At 41.8% G+C, this 13929-nt stretch overlaps 1 protein-coding gene and 1 long non-coding RNA gene across 2 annotated transcripts; one reads left to right on the forward strand and one right to left on the reverse strand.

Moving 5' to 3' along the window:
• Positions 1 to 996: 996 nt before the first annotated feature.
• Positions 997 to 2567, reverse strand: LOC112429789 (uncharacterized). The gene has a single exon (XM_024798468.2). It carries the CDS (start codon positions 2449 to 2451, stop codon positions 997 to 999), a length of 1455 nt encoding a protein of 484 aa, XP_024654236.2. The 5' UTR covers positions 2452 to 2567.
• Positions 2568 to 3285: 718 nt separating this feature from the next.
• On the forward strand, positions 3286 to 3759 carry LOC143414731 (uncharacterized). Its single transcript, XR_013095425.1, has 2 exons — positions 3286 to 3618; positions 3705 to 3759. It is a non-coding gene; the product is annotated as an uncharacterized LOC143414731 (long non-coding RNA).
• Positions 3760 to 13929: the final 10170 nt, after the last annotated feature.

Raw genomic sequence — 13929 nt, forward strand, 5'->3', positions numbered from 1 at the left:
ATGGTGTGCTGCAAACTCTGTGTTTGTGTGTGTATGCACGAGCAGGTGAGTGCCTGTGCGTGCCTATGTGAGTGCACGTGAGTGACTGTGCATGTAGGTGTGTGAGTGTAACAGTCAAAGCACTGTGTGTGTGTGTCTCTGTGTGCGTGACTTCCTGCCGGTCATAAGTAATCTCCTCACCCAAGCCACACCAAATTCCTTTAGACAACATACAAAACACAGTTAACATATTACAAACACTGAGACCCCCACTCTGCATCCACTGGGCCATTGGCCTCTTGTTGTCTTACATTTACAGATAAGCATGTGGAGAGTCTCCTACAAACCTACAGTTTATAACAATTATGAGATTTTATTAAAGGTAAAAGCATCAGCAACCCCCAACTGTAGCTTCCTGTCTCTTTTTATGACAGCAGACCCCCAGTGTCAATAAATTCATTTCCCTCTAAACAATTACACACTCTCAGGCCTACAGCTAAGCCAAACTGAAACACAGACAAATCCTTCCTTATTCCTGTGATCTAAACAAATTTAACACATCATATTATAATAACTATTTTCTTGTACTCACATATCGTACAATATGAAGCGCCTTGGGGCAACTGATTGGTGGTCTATAAATAAAACTGAATTGATTTGATTTATTTTGTTGTTTTATTATTAAATTATTTTTTTCACAGCAAAATCATAACAAAGAAACTTATAAAATACATACCTTATTTAATTCCCATTATTATTACATAGAATAACAAACCCAACAGGGGACAAAATAAACTACACAAAAAAAATTACAACCCCCCCCCCTCTCAAAAAAAACAAAAACACGGCTCATCGGAAGAAAATGAGCACCTCAGAGTAGAACACAGTAGGAAGAACCTTTCACAAAACTTTTTCCGGGGTCAAACAGGGCAACCCGTTTGGGGGTTGGACTCCGCCTCTCCTGTCTCTGTCTGGACAAAGGCTCAGTCATCCATTCCTACCTCTAACCCCACTTTTTCACTTCTCTAGTTTTTTTCCCTGCATATACCTTGACCCTGGTCTGGTTCCTTCATCCACTCTCTTTCTCATTTCCTCCAGTTTCTGGACCTTCTCTGTGTTTTGTTCCTCCTTCATCTTCTCAATCAGGAAGTCCAAGCGGACAAAAGTGGATGCTGAATCAGCTTTCAGAGCGATCTCCTCCAGTGTGACAAGTCGTTGGTAGCTCTCACCAAGTAACTGTGACTTCTCTGCTGCCAGTTGGCTTATTTCCCCTTGAAGGTGTTCCAGAAGGCTCATCTGCTTTTGACTTTCAGACTTATTTTTTTCATACTTCTTTTTCATGTCTTCTGATGTCTGCCAGACTTTCCTTGTTTTCAGCACATATCTCCAATTTCCCTTCACATGATCTGATGCACGACACTTCCCGGTGCAAGAAGTGCAGTAGCCTCCGCTCATGACATCACACTGTCCAGGATACCAGGCCATTGTGCAATCCAAGTGACAGTTCTCCTGACAGTTTGTACAGCAGAGGGTACCATTATAAAACACCCCACCCCACCACCCAGTTTTTACATATTCTTTGTCTTTGTAAAACTCCAGAACTTCGACAGAGAATTTTTCATTGTTTTGCATCTCTTCTTTATGTTTCTCTAACTCTTCTTGTATCTGTCTGGCTTCGGTTTGCTTGAGTTCAACTTCATTTATTCTCTCTTTCAAGTTTTCTATACAGGCGTTCAGTTTTATGCGTTCACGTAACACTTTAGTTGTTACCAACAACTTTTCAGGTGCAGTTTTTCCTAGAAAAGCTGTGAGCTCATCCATTCCTCTCTCTGTTATTCTCCATGCTGTCTCCAAACAAGATTCATTTTTTTCTGTTCTCTCTTTGCTCTGTTGGTTATTAAACAGGAAGTGAACAGGCTCATTATTTCCATTTCTTGGACATTCAATTTTTGCAATTTCGAGAGCTTTGAGAGCATTTTCAGGTGTTACTCCATCTGAGTGTGTGATGAGAGCAACAATGCTTTTCTCCAGATCTTTTCCAAACAAAGACGCCACTGAATCAAGGATGTACATCTGTCGGTCACTCAGTCGAATCTCACTTGCCTTCATCACCAGACCCACTGCATGAATTTTGTTAACTCCATCCTCTGATTGAAACAAGTCTAATAGTCTTTCACTGATGCTTTCATCCCTTTTAGTACTTGTGGTGTCTCCAAATCCAGGAGTATCAATGATGGTCAGAGAGTAGGGCAGAGATTTATCTTCAAAACCAAAGATCTCATACACGATCACATCTGATGTCTGACTTCTCTTCTCCTCCTCTATAATCTGAAACCAGACTCCATCCTCAAACTGAACCCCCATGGTGAAGTTGACTAGAGCGTTGATCAAAGTAGATTTTCCTGCTCCCGTTTCACCCACAAGTAAGATGGTTTTATTTGGCTTGTTTTGGTTTTTTTCCCCAACAGTCATTCTTGTCAGACTCCCGAACTTCTCTTTCTTTGGTCTCAGTTGGTAGACAGCAGGAGGTCCTTTAGATTTCAGATCACTGTTGGAGATGATATCTGAGTACTTGGAAGGAGTTCCATAAAACCTAAAAAGAAAAAGTTAATATTTGCACTGTAATTATTTGGAATTATGTTCCCACAATTGCTTGTTTTTGAGCAATCGATTTTGTTTTAGAAGTTACAAGAATTGTGTTTAATTCTGTGGTGACAGTTTAAAAAAAAAAAAAAAAGAATACAGCAATAGTTTTCTTACTTTTTAAAAAAAATTGTGAAAACTTGTGTTACCCACCATGTGAACCAGCCTAAAAGAGAAGGTTTCTCTCCATTGGCAGTACCATCATCTGCATTGGTGACAGGGACCCACGAAATGAAGCGACCCCTGAGCCACATCAAACCCAACAAAGTCACTGGACCGGATAGAGTTTGTGGACGAGTTCTTAGACGCTGCATAGGGCTTCGGTAGGCAGTGTTCAGCAGCCTGGTAATCATTCTTCTGGAATGGCCAGTTGATCCCAGCTGTCTCCAGTCTGCAAAAAATAAGAAAGTTATTGTCACGGCTCGTGGGGCAAGCAGTGTGGAATTTAATGAAGCTTTCAGATGCAAGGGAGTTTTATTGGGGAGGTGAAATAAACAGACACGCAGTGGGCATGAAACAGAACCTGAGGATCCCTAAACTGGAGACAACTAAATACAACAGACTTGAAAGGGAGCTGCAGGGAGACTCGGGGAACCCACACAGGAGGACGCAGGGAAATGCACAGACAAACCAGCGATGAGCAAATGATACACACTGTAACAGTTGGTGAAATGTTAGTATTTGACCACTAGGCGGAGCTCTTGTAATGATAATGTAACTAACTCATTTTATTTTGTATGTTTTATTTTTGTGTTGAGCATGTTAACATTTTCCTTTTTTGCCTACCGGATTGGTGTACAGTTAATTTGATACATGGAAAATAGCCGGTTAATTTTGTAAATATAAGGTAAGGGCAGAGGTCACTTCCTGTTTTGGGAAGTAAAGTCAGAGAAGCTGCGCATGGTGACGGTCTAGCCGTGTAAAAGTCAAGCTAAGAAAGAAGAAATAAGCCCTAAGTTCCAGTTACACCGGTTTGTCTACTTGCAGGCCAAAGTGGTATGTTTGTTTATATTTTGTGAATTTTATATTGTAATATGTTTTAATGCTGAAATATAATTTTCTTGTACATTTGTATTCACCAGTTCTACGGTGTACCTGTACGTTAAGAGAAGCACAGTAAACATCAGTAAAGAAGAACTCTCGTGTCTCTCGTGTATGTGTACAAGCCGGCATACACACTATAAATACGCAGGCAGTCACAAGAGGGAACGAGGAACAGGTGGCAACACAGCTGGGACTGATTGGGGAAGACGAGACAAGGAAGTGAAACAGAATACACTCACATGAGACATGGACCTTCACAATAAAACCGGAAATGTATGGAGACATGGTACAGACAGTAAACAGAGGGAACACAAAAACCAAACTAAAAAAAACAACTCTGTTACTGACACTGGACCATGACAGTTATCACCTTCACTGCCCTATTTCTTAGCAGTTAAAGTACCTTAACTTTACCTCCAAATAATAATATTAATAATAATCCAAATAATTCTGTTTAAGTAAAACAAGAGAAGGCAAAACTCGGTTTGTGTATGCTTTTGAAGGGAGCACACTTTTTCATAATATAACTTTTTTTCTGTAATTTAGAATAAATCAAAGGTACAAATCAATTAAATATTTATTTGGAATTACTTATAATTGCACCCTAAATTGAACAGAAACACATGACAGATGATGTAAAGCTATGATGTGTTGCCAACTGTATTATAAAATGTTATCACATCTTATATTTGACCAGTACTATGTTTAACTTTGTTTTACCCTTAATTAGGTATCGCCAGGCTTGCACCAAATAAATTCTCATTGTGTAGTGGAAACAGATGTCTTGTATCTTCTTAAGTGTCAGCAAACTTTGGTCTGTGGAACTGAAATGTAAGAAAAGCATTTAACCATAAGTAACAGATATGATAAGTGACAAATATGATAAACTTGCATTTTAAAAATAGTAACATAAACACACACTTGCAGTTTGTGATTGTAAAGGTATTCACTGATGTACAGTTATTCAAAATTGCAACACTGTGCAAAAATCTAGAGCCACCTCTCAATCATTTCTATCTTTTTAATTCCGTATATTCCAGACTTTGTCATCATTTTTCAAAGGTGGCCTCAAGTAATGAGGTGGCCTCACATTTTCTGCAGTTATTTTCAAGCAGAACATGGCTGGTTTTTCACTTGCTTTTAACTTTAACCATTTTGACTTTGTTAGTTTCTTTCAAATGTCAGCATTCATACTGCAGTGGTGTGACAAAGAACCAAAGTAAGGACTTAGGAAGGAAGGAAGTAAGGAAGTTAATAAAAAGTAATTAGTGAAATATTTAATTTGGTGATTTATTTAGACTTGTTCTTAAATAACCCTTTGCTACTAGAGTAGTCCAAGCACTTTACACAATACACCTCATTCAACCATTGATACGAGCACTTTTTCCTATGCTTCAGTGAATTCTATCTAACATTTACACCCTGGTGAAATGCAGCGTGGAGAATAACTTGGGCCAGCCAGGGAATGAACCACTAACCACCCAATTAGTAAATAACCTGCTATCCCCTGAGTTATAGCCATTCCCAGTAAGTAGCAATCAGGTTCATCAAGTCATTCATTTATAGCTAAGTCTAGCTTGCGTGTTCCCGTCATTTGATGTTATCTTACCTCCCGTGATTCTTTCAGGAACTTCTCTGATTCTGAAAAGGTGGAAAAAAACAAGGAGCATTGAAAGTTAAGATCTCTTATACTACATCAGAGGAGGGACTAATGCTCTACAGTCAAATGATTTCATTGAAACTCTAACCACAAGAACTCCTCCCTCCTGTCAGTATGTAAATTTTCCAGTTTTTCTTGTTCCACTCCTCCAACTGAACAAATGAACTCCACACAAATAAAGACTCCCACAAAGTTACACTCTATTAGTGTAACTCTGCTCATTGTCGTTATGTTTTAATGATTTTTTTTAATTTGATCATGTTCAGCACTGATTTACAACCAACCTAAGTAGACGTGTACTATGAATGTCAATGCTATTTTCTGTGTTTCAATAGCTCCCTGTAAAGCAGCTGTACAAGACCCATTTGATCAAGAAAATAAAAAAATGCGACTTGGATTTGGAACACTTCAAGCAGCAGATCCAAAAGACCAAGATTGAGATTTTACTGCTGGAACATCAGTTCAAGGTTCAAGGTTCAAGGTTCTTTATTTGTCACATGCATAGTTATACAAGTATAACACACAGTGAAATGTAGCCTGACACGCTCCTCGACATGTGCAAAAATTGGGGGGGGGGGGGGGGGGGGGGGGTGTAGAGGAGGAACATTATATATATATATATATATATATATATATATATATATATATAGTATATATATATAGTATATACACTGGGTATAGTATATACACTGGTTAAGGGTGGGTGAAGTGGTCAGAGATGGACGAATTATTTCAGTGTTTGAACAACATAATAATATACTTATTAATACTTTGTGTACAGGAAACACAGGCGACCAATAAAGCCAGTTGAACAAAAAATCTGTTTTTTCGTCTTTCAACATGTTGAGGTGATGGGTCAAAGGAAATGATTGTGACATATGGTGTCTCTAACTGCGCTTCCATCTTGTATTGATCAACTGACCGGGGAACACCACAAACGAGTACAGGAGACGTTTCAGTGCAACTGTAACATTCCTGACTGCCCGACAGACGGTAGCCTTGGAAACGTGCTCAGCGTCACCAATATTGTACAGAAAGCTCCCGTTTGCAAAAAAACGGAGTGCAGTACAAAGAATATGTAATGGACTGAGAGCATGTCCGCGATGTGTCACATGCGCAATATATGGCCTGAGGATGTTATCCAAATAAATTATAGATTGTGCTGAGAAACGGTAACGTTCGCACAGAAAATCATCAGGAAATGATAAAATGTCCAAACGCGCTCTAATCACTCTCTCCCGGTGGAGAGCTCTGCGGAGAATTTGGGCTTCAAGATCTACTGGCTCTTCAAGGAAGGGGCACGCCATGTTCGACACTTCCTACTGTCAGGTTTCCGACAAAGAGGCGGAGACAGTCAGGGTTAGTTGTAGTAAACCTGCTAGGGGGCAGGTTAGCTTCACGGAGTGTGTCGTCATAGTGACTCACTCAGAATTAATCTAAACTCGCTTTGTGAAACCGAAAACCCAGAGTTTTCGTTAACTCAGGGTATACTTACTCAGAGTTTGCACTAAACCGGCTTCCTGAAATAGGGCCCAGGACTCTGTGCTGGAACAACAAAGAACTATGAAACGTATACACGGAAGCAACATGGACATGACCAGCACAGAGTCCTGAAACCTGCCGTAACATGGGGGGAGTTGAACAGACGACGTGGCGAGGAAACAAAGGAAGACTGAGGACTTAAATACACACATGAGGTGATCAGGGGAAGTGGAGACACATGAGAACACAGCTGACTAGAAGGAAACATAATGACAATACAGGGGAGAGTAACACTAACTACAATGAAAAAAGAACACCATACTCTTTCAAAATAAAACAGGAAACACAGAGACATGGAGATAGAACATGAACTTAACCTAACCAGAGACATGAAACATGACAGGTAGACACACGGACCAAGGAGAGATGACAAAAGGGACTAAGAAACCAAGGACTAAACTGCAAACTAGAAAACAACTAGATGCGTTAAACTACACATGTGGATACAAAAATGTGCATTAGAACTTAAACCCTGGGCCTCATGGTCCAGTACCGTGACATTCTTGGACTAATTCTGAAGTCTGTGTATGACGAGTTGTCCACAGAAAGTAAGAACATTAATGTGATGGTAAATCAACAGGACGCTTCAGTCAGAGCTGAGTGGTCATCAAACAACCACCAGTTACTTATAGAAAAAAACATTAATTATTAATTAATAAATAATTAATTGCTAATTTTAGAACATAATGTGTTTATGTTGAAATAAAACAAATTCACATGGATATAACCAAAGCGTCATTGTGGTGTAGTGGTGAGCACTGTCACCTCACTTTCCTGGTGTCTCTATGTGGCTTTCGTGTTTTTTCTTTGTGGCTATATGGGACTTGTTCTGCAATTTTGATTAACTGGTATTTCTAAATTGGTCCTAGTTGTAGATGCTAATTAGATACTGAATGGAGACCTAGATGAATATGTGAAAAAAAGTTGGATTTGGCTTGTAGTGTAAAGGACTTTGAGTGGTTACTGAGACAAGCTTTGTAAATTTCAGTCCATTCTAAACAACTTAAAGAAAGTGGAAAATTTAATAATCAAGACAGAGACAAAAAATAATTCTTTTTAAAAAAGGCATCCAAAGTCCAGTATGGATAATAAGCATAAGGTAGGGCTGTGAGAGCTTTATTAATGTCTCCCATGTCCGTGGCATGAAGATCATTTGTTACTTTTAATGACTACCTTTAATAGAAAAGATGGCGCCGGTGAGGTCGGCTGCCGTCACGACTGCTCCGACCACTTTTCTTTGTCTTTGCTTTTTAAGTTAGTTTTCAGCGTTTCTAAATCGGCAAAATCATCACCATTGGGTACATTAGGTATGACAGTGACACTCTTGTTTCTATTGGTATACAATGTACTCACAATTCGAAGTTTTTAACTCCGGATCCGAGCTGGCCGAGTGAGATCTTGAGGGAGAACAAAGGGAAGCGGCGGCCTAGAGGGAAGCGAGCCGGCGTCAGGAACAGGCTGAGAGCTCGTGCACACCGCACACCTCTGCCTAGCATCCTGCTCGCCAACGTCCAGTCACTGGAGAACAAGCTTGACGACCTCAGGGCCAGGATAAAGTTCCAGAGAGACATTCGGGACTGCAATCTCCTCTGCTTCACCGAGACATGGCTGAACCCAGCGGTGCCGGACCACGCCATCCAGCCGGCCGAGTTCTTCTCGGTTCACCGCATGGACAGGACACGGGACTCGGGGAAGTCAAGGGGAGGCGGCGTGTGTTTAATGGTGAACAACAACTGGTGCAACAGTGCGAACGTTGTTCCTCTCACACGCTCCTGCACACCAAATCTGGAACTACTGTCCATCATGTGTCGTCCTTTTTATCTACCTCGGGAATTTACATCGGTCATTATAAGTGCCGTTTATATTCCACCACAAGCAGACACGGTCACCGCCTTATGCGAGCTGCATGAGGCACTCACACAGCACCAGACACAACATCGGGACGCTGCGCTTATTGTGACGGGGGACTTTAATAGCGCCAACCTCAAACGCGCAGCGCCGAACTTTTATCAACACATCACCTGCCCCACCAGGGGTGAAAGGACACTGGACCACTGCTACACTACGGTCAAGGACGGCTACAAGGCACAATCCCGCCCTCCGTTTGGCAAATCTGATCACGCCGCCATCTTCCTCATGCCAAAATACAAACAAAGGCTGAAACAGGAAGTTCCGGTTCAGAGGAAGGTCGCGCGCTGGACGGATCAATCAGTGGCCGCGTTACAGGACGCACTCGATGACGCAGACTGGGACATGTTCAGAAACAGCTCCGATGATGATGTCAACGTGTTTACGGAAGCGGTTGTGGGATTCATCGGGAAACTAGTGGATGATACCGTGGAGACAAAGACTATCACAACGTTTCCCAACCAGAAGCCGTGGGTGGATAAAACCATCCGTGACGCTCTGAGATCCCGCACCGCTGCCTACAACACGGGACTCATGACGGGGGACATGGACCCGTACAAAGCCGCGTCATATAACGTGCGGAGGGCGGTAAAAGAGGCGAAGCAGCGCTACGGGAGGAAACTAGAGTCACAACTCCAACAGAGTGACTCTAGGAGCCTGTGGCGGGGACTAAGGACAATAACGGACTATAAAGCACCAACAACCGGTATGACGAACGCGGCCGTGACTCTGGCAGACGAGCTGAACACTTTCTATGCTCGCTTCGAGGCTGCAGCTAAGGACTCCAACGATGCTAGTGCTAGCGGCGCTAACGGCTGCAGACAGGAAGATACTGCCAGCACCGGAAACGTGCTCGTCATCTCCGAGCATGAAGTAAGGAGAGCCTTCAAGAGAGTGAACACCAGGAAAGCAGCAGGACCAGACGGCATCCCAGGTCGTATCCTCAGAGACTGCGCATACCAGCTAGCTCCTGTGTTCACTGAGATATTCAACATCTCTTTATCTCAGTCGGTGATCCCCACATGTTTCAAAGAGTCCATCATTGTTCCTGTCCCGAAGAAACCCCACCCTGCTTCTCTCAATGACTATCGCCCTGTAGCCCTCACCTCAGTAGTGATGAAGTGCTTTGAACGCCTGGTCAGAGACTTCATCATGTCTTCACTACCAGACACACTGGACCCACTACAGTTTGCTTACCGTCCAAATCGTTCCACAGACGATGCCATCTCTCATCTCCTCCACACATCACTCACTCACTTGGACACTAGAAGGGGGAATTATGTTAAAATGCTCTTCATAGACTACAGCTCTGCATTTAACACCATAATTCCCTCCACACTCACCACCAAGCTGGAGCATCTGGGACTCAGCTCATCTATGTGTCAGTGGATCTCCAACTTCCTAACTGGCAGACCACAGGCAGTAAGGATGGGCGGACATGTCTCAGCCTCCACCACTCTCAGCACTGGAGCCCCCCAGGGGTGTGTTCTGAGCCCCCTGCTGTACTCTCTGTACACATATGACTGCGTGGCCACTACCAGCTCCACCACCATCATCAAGTTTGCTGACGACACCGTCGTGGTGGGCCTGATCTCTGATAACAACGAGACGGCCTACCTGAAGGAGATTAGGAATCTGGAGAACTGGTGCCAGAGGAACAACCTCCTTCTAAACGTCAGTAAGACAAAGGAGCTGATAGTGGACTTCAGCACTAAGCAGGAGAGGAACTACCAGACCCCCGTCATCAACGAGTGCCCAGTGGAGAGAGTGGACAGCTTCAAATACCTCGGAGTTCACATCACGCAGGACCTGTCATGGTCCTGTCACATCAACTCCGTGGTGAAAAAGGCCCGTCAGCGTCTCTACCACCTCAGACGCTTGAGAGACTTCCAACTGCCCTCCAAGGTGCTCAGGAACTTTTACTCGTGCACCATAGAGAGCATCCTGACGGGAAACATCTTAACCTGGTTCGGGAACCATGCAGGACACCATGCAGGACAGACGAGCTCTACAGAGGGTTGTGCGGTCAGCTGAGTGCACCATCCGCTCCGAGCTCCCTGACCTGCACTCAATCTACAGCAGGCGGTGCTGGACCAAGGCCAGGAAGATCGTGAAGGACCTCAGCCATCCCAACAACAGACTGTTCTCTCTGTTGAGGTCAGGAAAGCGATTCCGCTCCCTGAAGACCAACACAGAGAGACTGAGGAGGAGCTTCTTCCCGCAGGCGATACGGTCTCTCAATCACAATCACACCACCACACAGTACTGACCCACACATATAGTTCTTACACACACACTGGACATTCTGGACATTGTTTTCACTTCATCACTTAAATCACTGCTGCTGTTATTGTGTATATATTTATTTATACTTCTTGTGTATTTTGTTCATACATTCTTATATAGTTCTATATTGTGTATTTTGTTGTACAGTTATTTTATTTTCAATTTAATTTATATATTTTATCTTATTCTTTCCCAGTGTGTTGTACAGTTATTTCATTTTTAACCTTAATTTATATTTTATTCCTTCCTAGTTAAATTTACCCTTTTTAATTTTTCATATTTATTTCCTATCTTATTCATAGCCTTTTCCTTTTTTGTTTTCTTTAGGTCACGAGCAGTTGTCCAAGCATTTCACTACATATCGTACTGTGTATGACTGTGTACGTGACAAATAAAAAATTTGAATTTGAATTTACAAATTGAATTTGAATTTAATTAACTACTAATCTTTAAGAGTCTGACTTGATTCTCACATTAGAATCGATTCTCACATTAAAATATCGATATTTTAGTAATTTAGAGTAAATTTGTAGTTTATCATTAACAGGAACACAGTGGAAAGAAACTATAACATTCGGATTGTCTACATTCAAAGGAACTACTTCCTCTTCTGCCTTTCATAGTCATGTGCGAAATACGGCTGTATAAATGTCTCGCAGCCCCTTGGCGTGCGCACTCACAACAATGGCTGAGTGTAATTTTAGTCATGTGCAGACTTATTTTACCTCCACAAACAGCTGAGACGTGGTTTGCAATACATGTGGCAAAACAGTGCTCCAAGAGTGAGGTGTTGTGGCCATACTAGGGAGACATTCAAAAGGGCTGTTTGGGGGGGGGGGGGGGGGGGGGGGGGTAAAATGCATTGTACAGGGTTTATTTATCGGATAAAATACGTTAACAGCGGCCTCTTATCGTTTTAATGCTTTGCTTATCGTTGCCAAAACAGATTAGTTTCAGCATGTGTTCATGTGTGTATAAATAAGCTTGTATCCATAAGCATAATACATAAACCGTTCATGGAAATTGCATTTTTCATGTTGCGAAGCTTCACCACATGAACATTTAGAGGAAATACACAAATACATAAAATACATGGTTACAAAATACCAAAGTGTAGGTTTGTGTGGCTACAAGAAAAATTTGGTTCCCTTATTTGTTGACCATAACAGGTATAACAGTTTATCACACAGCCAACAGTAAGAGGTACAGACACATTCGACATACAGGAAACATGACAGAGCGTAAAACAAAATATCACACATGCTAATCGTAGTTTCTAATTTTGTTCTGCAGTAATGTCATTCTTTAATCTCACTTAAAGATGGAGGTTAGAAGGGGTCGGTTCTCACCTCCAGGATGAGGTGAGATGTGTTGACAACCCAAACAGGGATCTGGGGTTCTCCCGTGGGACGGCCCGCGCACCTTCCTTCTATCCTTGTAGGAGGAATCAATTCCCCTACCCTAACCCTGACTCCCAAATTTGATTTCCCCTAACCCCTCCCCCATCCTAATTCTAATCTTAACCTGGGGGCCATAATACAAAACCCTCATCCTAATATTTACAGTTAATTACAATTGGACATGGACATTATTTACATTATAAAAATTGATTAAAACATTTTTATTTGATAAAAATGATGTTTAGATTAAAAAAACGTGGAATCACGTAAAACATTAAAAACAGTGTTATTTCATGACATCATTTCACAAGAAACAAATACAGTTAAAAAGATTAAATATTAAAAACAGTGTATTGTAAAATGTTTAGAGGTCATATTTAAAGGTAATGGTAAAAAGGATTCACATGCAGAAGGTTAATACACGTTTTACAAAAGGAGAATTGGAAATGGATTGACAAAACATAAAAAACACACACAGTCAGTATAAAGGGAGGTGGAGTCAGCCAGGAGCTCATTCGGATTTGGAGCGTTGAAGAGTGAACATCTCTTACCAGCCACAGAACTGTGCATTACAGCCACATTTTTGTCAGCAGTTTTTTTGTGTGCCAAGCGCCTGAAGAAGAACCTTGAAGGGTCGAATCGTTGCGTGTACGGCACACCATTTTCTTGACCTTAATAATTAATTAAATAAAACTTTTGTTTACATTTTTCTTTTTTTTCCTTTTATTTTCTATATTTATTTCTCGCCTCATAAAAGCTCATATAAGAGTTATAATTACTTAGATAAAGGCGAACCCCAATCACAAAAACTACAACAATATACAAAACATAAAACACAACACAAACGCAAAGATTAACCAAAGACTGAGGACCCAATGTCAGCAGGCTTTCCCGTAATCGTGACAACCAGCAGGGTGGGTTTCCTTCTGGAGGGATGGCCCGTGCATTTCCTGCCTCACGGAGATGGCAGGCTCAGTCCCCTTCCCCTAACCCATTTCGTTTTCCCCTAACCCTACACCCCCCCTCCATTGCGTTCTTTTTCACAAACCTAACCAAATTAAAAAGTATAAAATGAACTCAGACACTTCTGAGGTAACAATAAGGACACACAATTGAATACATAGAACACTCAAAAAAGTAAATGTAGGATTTCACTCAATGGGGATTGATGGAGTTTGCTGTCTCGGCGTCTCCCGGCGGCTACACAGTCATCCTCCAGGGACAGAAGGGCAAGTGAGATGAGATAGGGTAATGTGGAGTTACGCATGTGCGTCTCCAATGAACCTCTATCCAACCACCAGGTCATCAGACAAGGTGGGGAGGGTTTTTGCATTCTATCTCACAACCCTAATCCCTTTTCTCTATATGTATTATTTTAGGATCTATCTGTTACAAAATCAGTTTCACCCTGGTTCTTTTTTATTCCTCGAGGCATCCAGAGACGGCACCGGACTCAGTAGTCATTTT

The sequence above is a fragment of the Maylandia zebra genome, linkage group LG22 (assembly GCF_041146795.1).
Source record: "Maylandia zebra isolate NMK-2024a linkage group LG22, Mzebra_GT3a, whole genome shotgun sequence".
Taxonomy (NCBI): Eukaryota; Metazoa; Chordata; class Actinopteri; order Cichliformes; family Cichlidae; genus Maylandia; species Maylandia zebra.

Bases quoted from the DNA above. Each gene is read 5' to 3' on its own strand.
- LOC112429789 (XM_024798468.2), bottom strand. From the start codon at position 2,451: ATGACTGTTGGGGAAAAAAACCAAAACAAGCCAAATAAAACCATCTTA.